This window comes from Episyrphus balteatus, chromosome 4 (genome assembly GCF_945859705.1).
Source record: "Episyrphus balteatus chromosome 4, idEpiBalt1.1, whole genome shotgun sequence".
NCBI lineage: Eukaryota > Metazoa > Arthropoda > Insecta > Diptera > Syrphidae > Episyrphus > Episyrphus balteatus.
The window spans coordinates 60,872,901-60,891,255 of NC_079137.1; the positions used below are offsets into that span (position 1 = coordinate 60,872,901).

General features: G+C 30.8%; 2 protein-coding genes and 1 non-coding gene across 3 annotated transcripts; 2 read left to right on the forward strand and 1 right to left on the reverse strand.

The window, feature by feature from the left end:
* The first annotated feature begins 1,124 nt into the window (after nucleotides 1-1,124).
* Trnar-ucg (transfer RNA arginine (anticodon UCG)) lies at nucleotides 1,125-1,197 on the forward strand. Its single transcript has one exon. It is a non-coding gene; the product is annotated as a tRNA-Arg (tRNA).
* A 3,954-nt stretch (nucleotides 1,198-5,151) lies between these two features.
* On the reverse strand, nucleotides 5,152-7,510 carry LOC129919296 (glutactin-like). The gene is made up of 5 exons (XM_056000152.1): nucleotides 7,184-7,510; nucleotides 6,967-7,116; nucleotides 6,059-6,752; nucleotides 5,808-6,004; nucleotides 5,152-5,742 (listed from the first exon to the last, which is right to left on the reverse strand). Exons 1-5 carry the CDS (start codon nucleotides 7,439-7,441, stop codon nucleotides 5,152-5,154), a joined length of 1,890 nt encoding a protein of 629 aa, XP_055856127.1. The 5' UTR covers nucleotides 7,442-7,510.
* Nucleotides 7,511-10,990: 3,480 nt separating this feature from the next.
* Nucleotides 10,991-15,790, forward strand: LOC129919297 (glutactin-like). The gene is made up of 7 exons (XM_056000153.1): nucleotides 10,991-11,087; nucleotides 13,048-13,217; nucleotides 13,277-13,594; nucleotides 13,653-13,856; nucleotides 13,922-14,072; nucleotides 14,916-15,112; nucleotides 15,170-15,790. Exons 1-7 carry the CDS (start codon nucleotides 10,991-10,993, stop codon nucleotides 15,695-15,697), a joined length of 1,665 nt encoding a protein of 554 aa, XP_055856128.1. The 3' UTR covers nucleotides 15,698-15,790.
* The last annotated feature ends 2,565 nt before the right edge of the window (nucleotides 15,791-18,355 follow it).

Consider the following 18,355-nt stretch of genomic DNA (forward strand, 5'->3'; position numbering starts at 1 on the left):
AATAAAAATATCATTGAAGTTTTTATAAAGTTTTAATTTGATGGTTTTTTTTTTAAGTATTTAGAAAACAAAAGGCTTCAGTAATTTTTGGATGGAAAAGTCTGAATGAAAAGGTAAACCGTTTTTGACAGAATTGACAGCATTTACAAGTAGTTGAAACATTTCTTCTTCCAAAATTATAAAAGTTAAAGTATCCCAAGTTTAAAATTTTTGTGAAAAAAAATCTTTATTTAATAAGTCTCTTCTGAACCGATAGGAACAGATCAAAACAATTTATAGTAAGGGTATTCAAGTTTTGTACCCTTTCAGAAACTTTCAGAATACAAAAACTCAAATAATATGGAAAAATTACCTAAAAACAAGTCGGATTTCTTAAGAAAAAAAAAAATTTTATCTCGGTTATTTATGAAATATTCCCAACAATGTTATACCATTTTGAAAAGAGAATTGAACACACCAACTTTTAAGGAAACTTGCCGAAACATCGTAGTGCATTTTTTTTACACTACGGCCCATTGAATTAGAGTCATGTAAAATTTTTTAGTACTAAGTTGGGTAAAAAAGTAATATTTTCTTTAAAACTGATGCAGCTAAGTTAAAATTTTTGACTGCATTTGATAGCAGGGTTATTCAAGGTTCCGTAACAAAAGAAAAAAATGAGAAAAATTAAGATTTGTAGTCACGGCACATGAAAAACCGTCACAGGGTGACCATTTTTTCGACTTTTTTTCAAATGCTCATAACTCCCAAAATATATGGGTGCGATTTTTTTAATTATTTTTCTAATAACTCACCACCTACCCTATCTACCGTTTTCGTTTCGACGCTAACTTTTGGGACACCCTGTATAAGAGGTTTGTATGTAGGTAGGTATTAATAGCAACTTTTAATTTCTAAAATCATAAATGAATTCGGAGGATACATTTTTATATTAAAAAATATTTCAATATATTTGAAAATAACGGTTTTTGTTCCCCTAGTGGCAGATAGTAAAACCATAATTATTTGTATAGTGTGGACACAAACCATTATCAAGTAAGGAAAATTGATTTAAAATTCGGATTCGAACATTTTTAAATTTGTGCTGAAAGTTCTTATAATATATTTGTCATCATGGTTAACATGACCGTGTGGCCTAATGGATAAGGCGTCGGACTTCGGATCCGAAGATTGCAGGTTCGAGTCCTGTCACGGTCGGAAGATATCTTTTTTTTTATTTATTGAAGCTATTTTTTTTTTACAGAGTTATGTATTTATTTATTTTAAGGTTTATTTTTTGGCATAGCTATTCGTATGTGCAGGGGCCGATTTGAATAGAAGTTAAATCCATCTGCAGAGCATCAATTAAATCAGTAACATCAACTACATCAACGACCTCAAAATTCAATAGTTGAGACCGATAAAACGTCGGGAAGTGGAAATTTTAATCAAAGTGCTTGGACAAGTCCAACAGGCCGCATCAATGAATATTTAAAATCGTTGATGTATCTGATGTAGTAAGCTGTGAAATAGACCCTTGGTAGAATTTTGACGGTTATTGTTTACGATATTTTCGATGCATAGATACCACTCTTTTGAGCTCATATTTGTTATTTTGTGGAAAACGTTATAGTCTGTGAAATGACTAAGTGAGGTAAAAATATATTTAAAAAAACTCATATTTAAGAACTTACATATGTACAAAAACTAGCATTTTTCGAGCTTTGACCAAATAAAAAAATTTTTGAACTTTTGAAATAAAAAACATTTATGTAGAGGAACACATTTATGTACCAGTTTTTAAATAATACTTTTCCATTGGACGCGACGTTAAGAGTGATGTGCAAAAAACCGTTATTTTTCACATTTGATACATTTTAAAATCGCGATATCTTCTGAACGATTGCTCGTAGAAAAAAAGGTATAAGTTATATTATAACATTTTTTTTAGGAAATTACAAACCTACAATTCTTCCATATACTTTTTTACTTGCGATAAAGGTAGGTACTATGCATAATGGGTGATATGCATAAAAACGTAGTACTTACTTAAAGTAAAAGATGAAAGTAAATACTATAAATTCTAGTAAAAGGTAAAATTCATAGTATATACTTAATTTCGTATGCATAAAAAAAAAAATACCTGCTAGCAGGCAAATACTTTTAGTATATACTGAATTCATCCAAGTAAATACTAGAATTCACCCAAAAATTATAGTAAATACTTTTTTTTAGATTATTTGTATTCGTTTGGTGTTTACAAATAAATTGTTTTGGAAGTTATACGGTTTAATCCATTATAAATTTACTGTTTCTAAATTTTAGTTTGTGAACATCTGTTCGTGCTATTTTGTGAGTCAAAAGTAAATCAGCAGCAGAGATGAGTAGCAATACGAAAGATTTGTCAATAAGCCAAATGCACTTAGCTTTTGTGAGAATTTTAAAAGTGCATAATGTAGTTATGAGTAAGTCACAGCAACCCTCTATTAAAAAAGGTAAGGCGGAGGCTATAAAAATATTTATTAATGAATACAAATCTGAAACTGGGGCGACACTAAACGAAGAACCACACGAACCAAAGTAATTTTTGAAGGTTTTTTGAGTGAACTCGAAGTCAGAAAAAATTGATTTGCCTCCGTTTTTGAAATATTACCGTTATAAAATGACCAAAAACGTAATTTTGGCCGTTTTTAATGCTATATTTTTATGTGAGGTAATTTATTAAAAAAACAAATTTCTAACGGTTCTATATTTTTTCTTCCAAAAACTGTTTAAATCTTTCCGATATCTTTTTTATTGCCCGAGATTTCTTAAGTTTAAGTTAATTAGTCAAAAACAAACTTAACTTTATTTAAAGTTTAAGGGCGAAATTCATAGTTGTTACTCAAGTTAAGATTTTTCTCAACTTGAGCATTGACTTGAGAAAATATTTTTCTCAATCAAACTCACAATGAAATTTGACTGATTTGATTAAACTGTCATCTAAAATAAATATTTTTTTAATTATTCGCTATCATTTTTTTTCTTTTAATGTTATATCGTTAAATCGCGTCAAACACAAAATCAAATCGATACCGAATTTAAAAAAAAAATACATTTTTAGATGAGAGTTTACGTAAATTAGTCAAATTTCTTTGTGAGTTTGATTGAGAAAAATATTTTCTCAAGTCAATGCTCAAGTTGAAAAAAATCTTAACTTGAGTAACGACTATGAATTCCGCTCTAAGTCACTGATCAACAAGATTTTTGCCACAATAACCAAAATATACTTTTCTGAAGGTTTTTGGTGTGCTGAGGTTGAATCTGAAATCAGGAAAATTCTATTAGCATCCGTTTTTGAAATATATATACTATACCGTTATCCAAAAAAAACCTTTTATAACGGTAATATTTCAAGAACGGAGGCTAATAGAATTTTTCAGGTTTCGGATTCGACCTCAGTACCCCAAAAACCTTCAGAAAAGTATATTTTAGTTATTGTGGCAAAAAAAAAAGAAAATTTTGGTTGACCAGTGCTGTCATTGAGCTAAAGATTTATTTCATCTTAAGATATCGCGGGTAATCAAACAGATATCGGAAATATTTAACGAGGTTTTTAAAGAAGGAAGCTCTTCTTCTTTGTTTGTAATGAATTACCTCTTGTGGCAAAAACCTTGCTGATCAGTATTTTTATTTTACTTGAAATTACTTACCAATAAAGTGTTCACTTAACCAATTCACATTTTCCCTTTCAAAACGATAAAGTTGTTTATAATTTGATTCAAAACCCGGTCTTCGATTTTTATAGACTTTTTGGGAATTTAATACGTACAAATTCTGCCATTTTTGGAAAAAAATTAACAACCCTATTTTAATAAATATCAAGAACCGATTGCCTCAAATGTGACTTAATACTGCTATTCATTATTTCCACGGCTTCATATACGGTGTTAAAATAAAAAAAGTATATGCTATGAGATTTACAAGTTGGTATTTTGTAACCTTGAAAAAATCTAGTAATTCCTGAAGTAAAAAAGTACTTACTAGTTTTTATGCATACGGAATAAAGTATTTGCTGAAAAAGTTCATCCAAAAAAGTAGTTACTATGACTGATAGTAAATACTTAATTTTCAGCATTTACTTGATTTTTATGCATATCAAAAATAGTATATACTTGAAAACTCTCTAGTAAAAGCATTTACTTTTTTTTATGCATATCACCCATTGTGATGATAGAAAATGCGAAAAAATGATGTCTGTCGGTCTGTATAAGGCGCTACAGCCTTAACGGATGGGCCGATCTACTTCAAACTTGGTATGTAGCAGTTTTTGAATCCTGTACAGAGGGGGTTTTGGAATTAATTTTTTTGGACCAAAATAAAGGTACCTTTCATACACCAGTTTTGGAATACCTAGTTTAATTTCTCAAAAACGGCTCCTGCAATTTGAAAAAAAAGAAAATCAAGTATTAGTTCTTAGACATTAGACAAGGCCTATCTTTTCATGATTTTTTTTTTGATAAATCGACTTTTCGAAAACAAGACATTGAATTTTTTTTTAAATTTTGGTTTTAGGTGTTAACTAAAAGTTTCTATTAAATGGCATACCAACTTTATTTTACGAAAATTTTGTTCAAAAAATTATTTAAAAAAAAAAGTTTTTTAGAAAACGACTCTAAGGATTTTTAATGCATCTTTATAAAAGAAATTAAACTGCATACTTTTTTTTTAGCTCGATTTCATTAAAAGAGTTTTTTTTTTCATTTGAAGAATGAATTTTATGTTTAAATTTAAATTTACTAAATTTGTATAAATAAATCTTGAAAATTTTAGCATTTTTAATTCCAAGAGCAAGTTAGTATACATAAAACCTACGTTTTCGACATTTAACCTTGAATAACTTTTTATGCACACATGGGACTTTTGAGGACTTTTGAAATTATAATTTAACCTACATGCTCTGTGTCAATTTTCAGCTATATGCGAATTATTTTTGGATTTGACCTTTTTTATGTCTATTTTGTCTGGACTAAATATTGCATTTGGGTTCTTTCTGTCTTATGCGACATAAGTTTTGCAACCTAACTGTTTTAAAATGAAAGAATAAGTACAATTAAGATAATCGTCCAAAAATGATTTTAGTTTTTATTTTTCGAATTTGAATACATATACATCATCAAAACATAGCTAAATTTAATTTGTTTTTGGTTTTCTTGAAGAATGTACCAACGGCTTTACATTTGCTTCTTCTTCTTCATTACCTTCCTCTACATTGTCTCCACTTCCACTACCCTCTTCATTACCAATAATCTCCAAATTATCAAAATAATCATCATTAACAAGATTATATCCAATCTTAGTCTCTTTAACTGTTATCGAATATTCATCCAAAAAGTTATCACCAATTGTTACAGTACTGCCAATCTTCAAATACGGTCCAGTTTCATTAGTCATTGCTGGCCATTCAGGAATTCCTGGTGCCGAAGGTTTACCAGTTGTAGCAAAAGAAGTCCATAATGCTACCATCCGTTTGGCAATTTTAATATCACGATTGTTTGTTAACAAAGCATACCATGGCCATGGGAATAAATACAAATTCTCATCGGTTAAAGAAACTCCTAAGTCAAATGGTGTAACATCAAATTCACCATCTTCTGAACTTTCATATCGATTCGATTCACCAATATAATCGAAACTGTAGAGGAAAGTATTATTAGCAAGATGTTGAGCATTAGACTGCATTGCCAAAAGAACTGGATTTTTAAATGCAATTGTTCCACACATCTAGAAAAAGTAAGATAATAAAATCAAAATATGTCGATAATGTAGTTTTGACAAAAACCTCTTACATCAATCAATCCCGGAAGTAATCCATAAAAACTTCCATTTTTGATTTGTTCCTTGGTAAAAAGCTCATTTTCGGCAAACTTCTTCCATGCCAAAGTTGGATCGGCACCATTAGTCTGGGCGATAATATAGTTGATATATCCATTAGCATCGAAGATATCATCCAAAATTGTCTCATTGAAATTATGAACGAAAATTTCTACAAAAAAAAAAACTTTCATAAAGAAAAGTTATTTAATAACCAAAAACCAACCATTTAATAAAAATGATCCAGGATTCTTAACCGTCCCTCCCATTGTTGGATAAGACTGATATGTTTCGGCCGACAATAATTTTCCAGGATGTTCTGGCAAAATACCACTCGGTCCACCAATTACAAATTGAACACCACCAAAATTACCGACACCCATATTCGAATGATAACTTCCATGTGTTCCAAATGCCACCAACAAAGTGCTAACATTCATATTCTTAAGACAGTTGTTCAAGGCATCGATTTCGTCAAGATTCTTACATCCACCATGTTTAGCAATATCTTTGGTAGCATTCATTGGATCGTCGGTAATGAAGGCCGGTGATAAAGCTGAACCAGATTGATAGATAACACGATGGAATAGACCTTTAGGAACTGCAGGACTCATTGTGAGGACGTTTATCAAGGCAGCTCCACCAACTTGGCCGAAAAGTGTCACCTTAGATGGATCACCTCCGAGTGCTTCGATATTTTTCTGAATCCATTGAAGAGCAAGGATAACGTCGCTAACACCGGCATTTCCAGGAATATCTTCGGATTGTGTGGAAAGGAAGCCAAAAGGTCCAAGACGATAACGAATTGATACTAAGACTACATCTTCTTCTAATAAGTAGCCAGGTTGAGCCTCCAAAGAGCTTCCTTCGTACAAAAAGTCTCCATGAATGTAGACCATTACTGGAGATTTGGTTTTGAACTATTGGAAATTTGACAAAAAAATTCAGATAGAATATTTAAAGGCCATCATTCAAGAACTTATGGTGGGTAAGGTAGTTCACTTTTTTTTGAAATGTGAATTGTCTCTTGTGACAATTCCCATTGAAAAAAAGCGAACTACCTTACCGACAACACACTTAGCCATTTAGGTGGCATTGAACAACGCAATCAAAAACTATACTACCGACACTTACCGACTTTGTGCTAACTGAAAGTGAAAGACAATCTTCCAAATCCTTCTGTTTTTTCTCATTATGATCTATTCCATCTTGCAATGATGGACATCCTTGTCGAGATGTAAAGGCTTTACGAACTTTTTTCCATGGCTTAGCCGGAATCGAAGGCTAAAATTTTACACAAAATTTTAAATAAACACCAACAATTTGAAACAATCTTTAAATTTCTTTTTACTTTAAATCTCAATAATCCAGATGGTGATTCACCATATTTTATATCAATAAATTGATACAAGACTTTCCTTGTCCAATGAGTTTGGGTAACACGTCCTCGAACTTTTCCCACATTTGGAATATCCACAATAACATGACGATTATCTTTTAAGCTTAATTGATTTTCTTTTAATTTTTTTAAAAGACTTTGTTCTCCGGCAGATGATACAGCAGATATAATTGCCAATAAAACGGCTATTAGCAATTTAAGAGAAGCCATTCCAAATGCTTCAAAGGCTTAAAGAAGACTAAAATCATATTTGCCATTTGGCCAAAAATGAAATCTTTTTAGAGATGATAAATTTCTAGCGGCGATTCTTAAATAGAAAAAAATTGGTAAACTTGTATTTGTAGGTCAATAATCTTTAAGTCTTCATAAATAAGTTATAAAGGTATTAGAAGATTTGTTAAACTTCCAGACATGCTCCGTGACGTATGGGAATATAATTGTCATGTTTCTTATGGTTTCTATTGATCGATTGTTTAAACAAATTTAAATAATTGCCGCCACGGGCCATAAATTAAAAACCAGATTTGAGTAAATTAGAGAAATAATCAGGGCACTTTGATAGGCTTAAAGGCTTTACGCCATAGAAAAGTGAGTTTGGAAATGTAAATAAAAGTTTTTGGAGCAATTTAACTTCAAACTTTTTTGATCACATCTAGTAAAAGTATTGGTGATGAGTCAATAAACTCTATTTGGCCTGAGGCCTGGATTTAAAACGTTCTTAACCTCATTTGAATTTTTTTTTTTATTTTGAATATTTGATTTGTTTTGGGTTTTAATTGTTGGTTTTGCTAGATGAATTGTCACATATTTCATTATAGGGTGTTCTTTTTTACGGCTTCACCGTCAAAACACAAGTGAAGTTATATGGTAAGGTAGTTCAGCCAGTTGCATAACTCAACTATTTAAAAGAATATTATAAAATTATAAAAGAATAAAGGTTTTTTTTAGACATTGCGACTTAAGTTCACAATATTGGTACTAACTCATACGAACTTAAACAAAACATGTGAATCATGTGAATTCCCAATTTAAACACAAGCACTACCTTATCATCCCTTAATAAAGTGTTGACTGTAACAGAAGTCTTTGGTTAAATTCATAAACGCATAACTTCTTTTGAATCACAACTTTAGTATGGAAAGAAATCACTTCCTAACCAGCAAAGCATCAAATTTGCACTAGAAATATTTTTTAATTCAGCCATTAGCTTCCAATATTGTCAATTTGGGTGAAATTTCCACAAGAATTTGGTTCATACTATGAAGTTGCCAGGCAATTTGAAAGACGGTAAAGTAGTGCGCACTTTCACTTATATGAAGTACCACTTTGAGCAAGTTTTTAAGTCAGCACTTATGCTTAGGTATAATAAAGTTTTACGTATTTTTAAATGGTGCATGCTTCATCCCTTATTTAAAACATATACACTGCCATATCATTATCATACAGTGTTGAATAGTGATGGGAACTATCGAATGATTTGAACTATCGATAGATAGTTAATAACTGAATGATTTGAACTATCGAATAGTTCATTCATTCATTCATTTATTCATTCGAATAAAAACTATCGAATAAAACTATCAAATAAAAACTATCGAACAAACTATCGAATAAACTATCGAATAAAAACTATCGTATAAAAAAACTATTCAAATGAAAAAACTATCGTTTAAGAAAACTATTGGAATGAAAAAACTATTCGAATGAAAAAAAACTATTCGAATGAAAATAGTAACTAAATGAATGAATGAATGATTTAAAACTATCGAATGAATGAATATTTTACAACTATCGATAGTTTGATAGTTTTTATTCGATATTTCCCATCACTAGTGTTTAATATGAAAGAAGCCCTTCGGTTCAAGATAGTCAACTTAAGTGTCACTTGCAGTAGATCCATAACCAGCTTCTATAAGCTAGTTTCTCCCATTACCCTAGTCTTTTGGGACCGGTGGCTATGATTAAATCTTCTTACTTGGGGTAGTAACTAGAATCAAGGCCCTAATCCTTTTTGACCTCTTGACCGCATAGGTTTAGTAGGAGTCACCATTTGTCATCTTCAGGCTTCCCGTAATGGATGCAAGCTAATAAGCAGGGGCGTACATACATTTGGCGCAGACGGGGCAGTGCCCTGGGGCCCATAATTGATGCCAGGGCCCAAAAGGATTTTTTTTTTTTTGAAAATCTGAAAATGCGAGTGCATATAACTTAGCAACTAGACCTCCAAGAAACTTTTAGTTTTCAGTTATGAATAGAGCTTAAAGAGACGTTTGTCTTGATTGAGGAAATTTTTGAAAAAGTGTATTTTTTTGCAAAGGGGTTAACCTTGATTTTTTTCTCAAAAATCTGAAAAAAAATTTGTAATTTTTTTTTACCGGAATGCATAGGCTTGTTCACTGAGACGTCATATCTGTAAACCATATCTAGTTTCGGGACTCGGAAATAAAAAAATGTTTCGTTGGAAATACCTCTGAAACCAGACCTCAAAGATACTTTAGTTTTTAGTTATGAATAGAGCTTTCTTTTTATGTTGCAGTCGATGAATTTGGAGGAAATTTTTTTAAATAATTTTTTTTTTGGCAAGGATTTATTTTCGAAAATAAAAAAAAAAAGTTTTGTATTTTTCTTACCCGAATTCATTGGCCTACACGGAGAAAAAAAGGGCACCTTAAAATAAGATGATGCCCACCTTAAATTCCACCACCTTAAAACAATACGACACGACCACTTAAAATAAGTGGATTCCACATAAAATCTGTTAAATTTAAGGTGAACTTCATTTTATTTTAATGTGAATTTTCATAAAAAACCGACACAAAATAAAAATTTTAAAATTATAAAACCGGGAAGCTAATAGCGGAGAATAAAGTGGTAAAGTGGTTCAAGGTCGGTAATGAGTTTACTAAACAGTTTCTTTTTGTATTCGAGTGTTGAAAAAGTTTTTTTTTTTCAAAAAATAAGTCATTTAAAGGCTTACCTTGAAACATCAAGAAATGTATGACTTTTTAGTCAAAGGTTTCAATCCCTACCGAAATTTAACGCATTTAACGACGACAGATAGGTTCAGCTAGTATGTAAATATATTAACATATATCAAGCCAGGCTTTTGTTTACACTCTTTTTTTTTTTCTCTTAACACAAATTCATCATTAATTCGCAAAAAATTCATAAGCAATATTCTCCAATGTTCTGCAATTTTTATTTTGCCACAAAAATCAGATTAAAATTATAATTTGTCAAATAAATCAAATGAATTGGGAGTGGTGCTAAATTATTTAAACAAACATTTTCTACTATCCATTACCTTTCCTACATAATTTTAAATTTGTACCAAATTAATAAATTCAAAGTTAACGAACTTGGTTGTTCGATATTGGAAACTAAAAGTTAATTAGAAATTATAAAGTTTTAATTAACGAAAAATGATAAAAATTGAATTTACACAAAAACTCATCAGACTATTTTTATAAAATAATTTATGTTAGAAACAAATTTTTAATGGATATGACCTAATTTATTTTATTCTTATGGTATGCATAATTTCAGCTAAGATGTTTGTTTTAAACTATTTTGGAAGATATCAAGAGTTTAGTCTTGATTTTGACGCCTTTCAAGATTGATCTTTAACGGATTTATTTAAACTAAGTTATCTCGCGTAGAATGTCATCTGCAAGATATTTTACACTCGTTTTGTGTGTATTTTATTTGAATTTTGTAAACAGTTTGGAAAATGATACAATTATTGTTAACTTACCCAATATGGGTTCAATTCGAGGCAAAGTTATTGAGACAGCTTGGACTAATCGAAAAGTTTATCAATTTATTGATTTAAGATATGCAGAGGCGCCCTCAGGCGGTAAACGCTTTAAGGTGTGTGTGGAGATTTTGTGGTTTTTAATATAATAGACCAGTGCCGATGCCTTCAAAAACATTAAAAAGTACAAAAAAATCATAGTAGGATGAAACCCATTTTAAATCAAATAAATTATAGTGTATTTGGGGCATAATAAGGTAAGTTTTCACCAAATTTCGTAGAAAAATTTTTGTTTTTGTAAAAGATAAAAATAAAAAACCAAAAACTCGGTTTATTTAATTTTTCACATAAATTTTGAGGTTATGTGAAAAAATTTTTGATACAAAAGTTGTAGATCTTTTTATTACCTACAACTTTGTCATAAAACTTTTTTCTATAGGACTTGTAGTTTTGCCGGAAATCGAGGTATACCATTTTTTACCATTAAAAACTCAACCCACCCACTTCCCGAACTCGGCTCGCCCGTAATTTATTTTTCCTTTAATTTTCATCATATTCACCTCCTTTTCCAATGGGTTTCATTCTACTATGATTTTTTTTGGTTTCAAAAATTATCGACCCTGGTCTAATAAATAGTGATTTATAAATCAATTAAGTGTTGTTTATTGTGATTTTGTGAATAATTTTGGTTATTTAAACAAAAAGCGTCGATTGATGGCGGGTGTGGTATATTTTTAATAAAACAACCTTACATTGTAAATAAATCAGCAACCAGGACACCGAAAAACTTTTGGTTTTCAGTTATAAATAGAACTTAAAGAGACCTTCCTTTTGATGTCTCACTCGATGGATTTGGAGGAAATTTATAAAAATGCATTTTTTTTTGGCAAGGGGTTAACCTTGATTTTTTCTCAAAAATCTGAAAAAAATTAATTTGAAATTTTTTTACCGGAATGCATAGGGCTGTTCACTGTGACTTCGTATCTGTTATCTAAAACTAATTTTGAGACTTTGGTCAAAAGATATCGACTTCGGAATGTAAGAAGAAAGAAAAATCAAATTTTTGGTTGAAAATATCTCAGGAACCAGACCTCCATTAAACTCTCAGTTTTCAGTTATGAATAGAGCCTAAAGAACGCTTTCCTCTACTCAATGGATTTGGAGACAATTTTTAAAAACGTATTTTTTTTTGACAAGGGGATTTTGGATTTTTTTCGAAAATCTAAAAAAACTATTTTTTAATTTTTTACCTAAATGTATTGTATATTACGTGTTGATTATAAACTCATATCTTTAATTCAAAACCGATTTCGAGACTTGTGTAAAAAGATATCGGCTTAGAAATTTAAGAAAAAGAATGAAAAAAAAATATTTACTTGGAAATATCCCAGGAATCAGAGCTCTAAGAAACTTTTGGATTTCAGCTATGAATAAAGCTTGAAGAGACCTTGTTTAAGATCACTTGATTAAGAGAAACAAAAAAAAAATTCTACGTTATATTTTTGTAAATCGTTTTAAAGTTATAGTTTCTAACTTGAGTTACATACCTACATCAAATTAAAGACCAACTTTTTCCTGTGTAAATTTTATCGTTTGATTCTTATCTCGATAACGATCTTTTACAAGTTCTGAAATGACAAATTTGCTTCACTAATTTTACCATATTTCAGTTCAGAGTATAACCAAAGAGTAAATCCTTATTTTGTTTAAACTTAAACTGAGTCACTGGGGTGTTATGCGTAACTTTTTTTTATTTATAAACTTAAACTGTTAAGCCTAGTACGCTGCTGATGTGAAATCAAATTTTTCGTCGAAATACAAACGAAATTTTAGCGGAAAAATACTAAGAAATGTATAAAAATTAAAAAAAAAAGATATTAAAAAAAGAAAACACAAATTTAAGAAAAGCATGTCATTTTCATTCGAAATGCAGAACTATGCAGATGAAACAAAAAATCTTAAATTTCTAGTTCAAATTAGAAGTTTTACTTGCTTTCACAAATTTTAGTTATTTAGTACACACAGATTTTCATTGATTGATTTAAAAATGTATGCATTTATTTTTCTTCTTTCAAGAATCCAAGACCAATACCTTCTTGGAAAGGAATCTACAATGCAATGGTTGAAAAAACTGGATGCCTTTCAATTGAATCACTAACAACAAAATTTCGCCACTATGACATTGATATGGACCTGGAAGATTGTCTCACTATGACAATTACAACTCCAAATGTAACTTAAAAAAACTGACTTTACTTAAAACAAATTTGATTTCCTAAACTTAAATGAAGATTACAGGAAACTATCCAGTTCTTGTTTATATTCATGGAGAAGGCCTATTCGATGGAAGAAATAATGAAGCACCTCCTGAGTATCTTTTAGAAAAAGATATTGTTCTAGTTACACCTCAATACCGTTTGGGACCATTTGGTTTTCTTTCAACCCTATCTGAAGACATACCAGGAAATGTTGGTGTTATGGATATATATTTAGCATTGAATTTTATCAAAACTTTTATAACAAGTTTTGGTGGAGATCCAAATAAGATAACATTGGCTGGACAAGTTGGTGGAGCAGCTATTGCACATGCCCTTACTTTATCACCAATTGTAAGAATTTATCTTTTTCCTATTTTCGATGAAAATTCATGGTTTTGTGTATTTAAAGGTTCAACCTGGTTTATTTCATCAAGTTATCTACCACTCAGGATCAGCTTTAAGTCCTGTCTTTATCGATGACAATCCTCGAGATCATGCATTGGATATTGCACAACGAGCTGGATGCACAAATTTGACAACATTATTTGATTTAGATGATTGTCTTATGAGATTGAATCCTATTCAACTATTATCCGCTTACATTGAACATGCTGTGAGTACCTTTTAAGTGAAGTCTATAAGATTTTAGGTGAAATAATGGGTAAATATTTATTTCAGAGAGACAATGTTCAAAATGGTGGAAATCATTTCACAATCGGAAGTCCAGTTTTACCAGTTCATCCAACAGTTTTGATGGCAGCTATGAAGAATTTTTCATACCCAGCTATGGGTGGTGTTCCGCGAAATGCTGGAACTCTTCTTTTAACTCGTGAGTATCTTTTGCTTTCATCAAAGAATTTGGGTTGGGGTCAAAATCCCAAAAACTGAAATCCCGAAAACCCAAAATCTCGAAAATCCAGAATCCCGAAAATCCAAAATCCCGAAAAAGCAGAATCCCGAAAACCCAGAATCCCGATAATCCAAAATCCCGAAAATCTAAAATCCCGAAAATCCGGAATCCCGAAAACCCAAAATCCAGAAAATCCAATATCATGAAAACCAAAAATCCCGAAAATTCAGAATCCCAAAAACCCAGAATTCCGACAATCCAAAATCCCGAAAATCTAAAATCCCGAAAATCCTTGGGTTGGGGCCAAAATCCCAAAAACTGAAATCCCGAAAACCCAAAATCCCGAAAATCCAGAATCCCGAAAATCCAAAATCCCGAAAAAGCAGAATCCCGAAAACCCAGAATCCCGATAATCCAAAATCCCGAAAATCCGGAATCCCGAAAACCCAAAATCCAGAAAATCCAATATCATGAAAACCAAAAATCCAGAATCCAAAATCCCGAAAACCCAGAATCTTGAAAACCCAAAATCCCGAAAACCCAGAATCCCGAAAATCCAAAATCCCGAAAACCCAGAATCCCGATAATCCAAAATCCCGAAAATCCGGAATCCCGAAAATTCAAAAATCTCGAAAACCCAGATTTCCTGGAATCCAAAATCCCGAAAACTCAGAATCCAAAAAATTCAAAATTCCGAAAAACAAAATTTCTGGGGTTTCGGGATTCTGGATTTTCGGTTTTCTGGCTCTTCTGGATTCAAAACTTCGGAATTGTGTGCGTCTCCCCAAGAACTTGTATTCTCAAGAAACTTTTCTTTTTCAGAAATCTTTCAAGGCGACTTTAATGGACTAATTCCTGATGATGAATACAATGCTTTTGGCTATATCAATCACGTTTTGGAACAGATTGTCGGACAAGATGATAAAATGATTATGACCAGTTTTGCACATCATGAATTTTTTACTCCAGAACTCTTGGAGAATGGAACTTTTAGTTCCTTAGTTCCTTCTTTGGTGGATGTAGGTTAATCTTATGCATTTCTTGCTCTAAAAATTAATTAAAGTCTTTCCTTCCAGATGGCTGGAACTCTCATGTACAAGCTACCCGTTCTACTTGCCCTCAATATGAATCAAAAATATCTCCCACATCAAACATTTCTCTATTCATTCGATTATCGAGGAGAATTTAATCGCTATCCGGATTTAGATGAAGAATTAAACAATCAAAGCCCATTCAAAGCTGGAGTCTCCCTTACTGACGAAGCACTCTATTTATTCCCCAACCCCGATCATGTGAAACATCTCAATCCAACCGATACGTTAATTGCAAAACAAATGGTTGAACTATGGACATCATTTGTTATCAATGGTCAACCATCGATGGCCTCTAATCGTGGGGGATATTGGCCACCAATGACAACTTTATATGGACCATATTTGAAGATTGATGAGACATTAACTGTCGGTGGTAATTATTTCAAGGAATTTACAGCAACAAGAAATGATCATGAGCGGGGTATTAAGCTGATAAGAGATAATTATTATAAGAAGAAAGAAAATGAAGAAGAAGAAAGAAGTATTATTATTATTGATAATTTAAACTGAGGAGGCCTACTTTTGGAAATAAATTTTTTTGTGATAGAAATATCTGTTCTTGATTTATTAATTGCTAATTAAATAAATGAATTTATAATTGGAGTGACATTATCAGGTTCTTGAATTCACTTTTATACGTTTAAAGTTAAACTGTTGCACATTACGTGTAACTTAATTTAAATTTGTTAAAAAAGGGTGGGATCATAAAAAAACTAAAACTTGAAACTAAGAAGAAAACTTAAAGAAAAAATTTTTGACTGAGAATTTTAAACAGAACCATTGATATGGTCTCACTTTCACAAGGGGAGCAAACAGTAAACTTTTATTGAAAACTATGTTTGTGAATTTACTTCTTGAAAAACAAAATCACCTACTGATAATTTTTGGAAAACAAAGTTTTAGTCTACAGAAATGATTTTAAGCTTTAACTCTTCAAATTTTTAACTTAAAGGTCACTATCTATCGTTTTTACAAAACATTAGGCTTAAATGTAGAGCTAAATAGTCTGTTTTTACTAGATCCCAAATGAGATAGTTTCTCAAATTCTCTCATTTTAAAATTATAATTTCTTATACGATTTGACGAAATGAAAGAATTTACAAAATTACTCGTAATTGTTTTTGAAATAAATGAGTGATTCCGATAAATAAAGTATTTTGTCTATTTTTCAATTTTCTCTAAAAGTAGAAGGCATAGACACATTATGATTTTTATGATTTGATAAGAAATCAATTAAGGAAGTTTACTTTGTTGATCAATTTCGTATTGAAGTCCACAGTCTTTGTGAAAATTGTACTCAATGTGCTTTTTAAACTTTTTTTTTTTACAAGTTTTGACTTTGAAATCGGGTATTTCAAAAACAATTGATTAAAATAACTTCATTTTAAAATTAATATTAAGTTTATAATTCTAACTTTTGAAAAAAGTATCAATCACAAATGTAAGTGTTGCCGTTGTTTTTTAATAATTTTTTTTAATTTTAAGTATTTTTTTTAGAAAATTGCCCCCACCACCAAAATGGGGAGACATAGACCCCCCCCTCCCATAGTAAACAATGATTGTATTTAACCCCTCAACAAAATCTCATTATCAATTCTTGGCGCTTAAGTTATCGTACTTTCTCCTCAAATGTTTCTGTTTTACTTGAGTAAAACTAAAAATGCGAGAAAAAGATAAATTAAAATGGCCATACTTCGGTTAATTTTCAATGAAAAAATTTAGTGAGCACAGCATTTTGAAGGAAATTTAATCTTCTTTTTTTCTTTGGAGCAATGTTTATGTCTATCTCAACCCAAAAAAAATGTACAACTAAAAAAGCAAAAAAAAAACTCAAAAAATCGATTTTTTTGATAATTTTTTTATGATTGATTCGACTATTTTGGTATGGAAATTTTTTTTTCAATTTTTAAAAAAACATTATTTCAATAGAAAATACAATTCTCTACAAAAAGTTTTATGTGCAATATATCAAAATTTTGCTTGGTTTACGAGGTATATTAAAAAAAACCAAAAAGGGGGCTTTTGCACCCCTATCTTCAGTTTCCACCCTCTCATTTAATAGCACTCCGCGGTTTTATCTTTTCTTATAATCCATTTAACGATTCCTGCAATAAAAACCCGTGAACGTCTTAGTTCCTTTCTAAACGACATAATCAATAGCCTAATAAATCAACAAAGATTGAAAACTTCGGGTTATTTTTAATATTGCTTTGGATATTTAACAATGCTGCCGAAATGATGTCCGAAAACTAATGATATTAAAAGGGCTTTAGTTAAAAAAAAAACTTTGCTAACTCGCAGGACTTTTTATACTATTAACAAAAACCACCTTTAAAAAGTTGAAATGTCGATAATTTTGGGTATTCGTTTTTGACTAAAATTAGATACCTAGAAGCTGAAAATTGAAGAATAAGATCTTATTAGCTCATCCAGTTAATTATTGAAAACGATATATTATTTTACCAAAAACTCGTGGTTCAAGGGAATCGCAATGCTATTTATAGATAGCCTGAGGCCTATTTCACAGCTTAATACATCAACTATTTTGAGTTTATACCATAACAATTATTTCAATCGAACTCAACTACTGATTTTTGAGGTCGCTGATGCGATTTAGATTGATTACTAGAAATACCAACCCGATGACATAAACTTTTAGACTGGAGAATAATTGTCGCTGAGTTAGCGCACATTTTAACTGATGAAAATCATGCGCTGGAGAAACTTTAAAATATGAAATATTGCACATACCAAAATTTACAATAAATTGGGCACATCGGAGCTATGGACTCCCATGGTCAATTTTGCTCATAAGAATTTTGGTAAAAAAAAACATTACAATTATGTACTTAAGATTTTTGTATGTGATAAAATTCGGCCATATAAAACTAGTTTTATATAAAAACTATTTCGTGAATTCTTAGCTGCATTTGGTAATATCAGATTTCTTTTGTGATGTTAAATCTCTCGATAATACTTAAAGCGTCATGCCGCACAGTGGGACGACTCATGGTAATAATTAAAAAATAAAACTATTTTAGCGGTTCTTGAAATTAATTGGTAAGTGATCCCTCAATGCAATAAAATTTTTGGCATTTATTTATTAGTCCATAAGTTATAAACACGTGAACATAGCCTTTTTCCGTTTTTTTTTTTTATAAAGAGCTT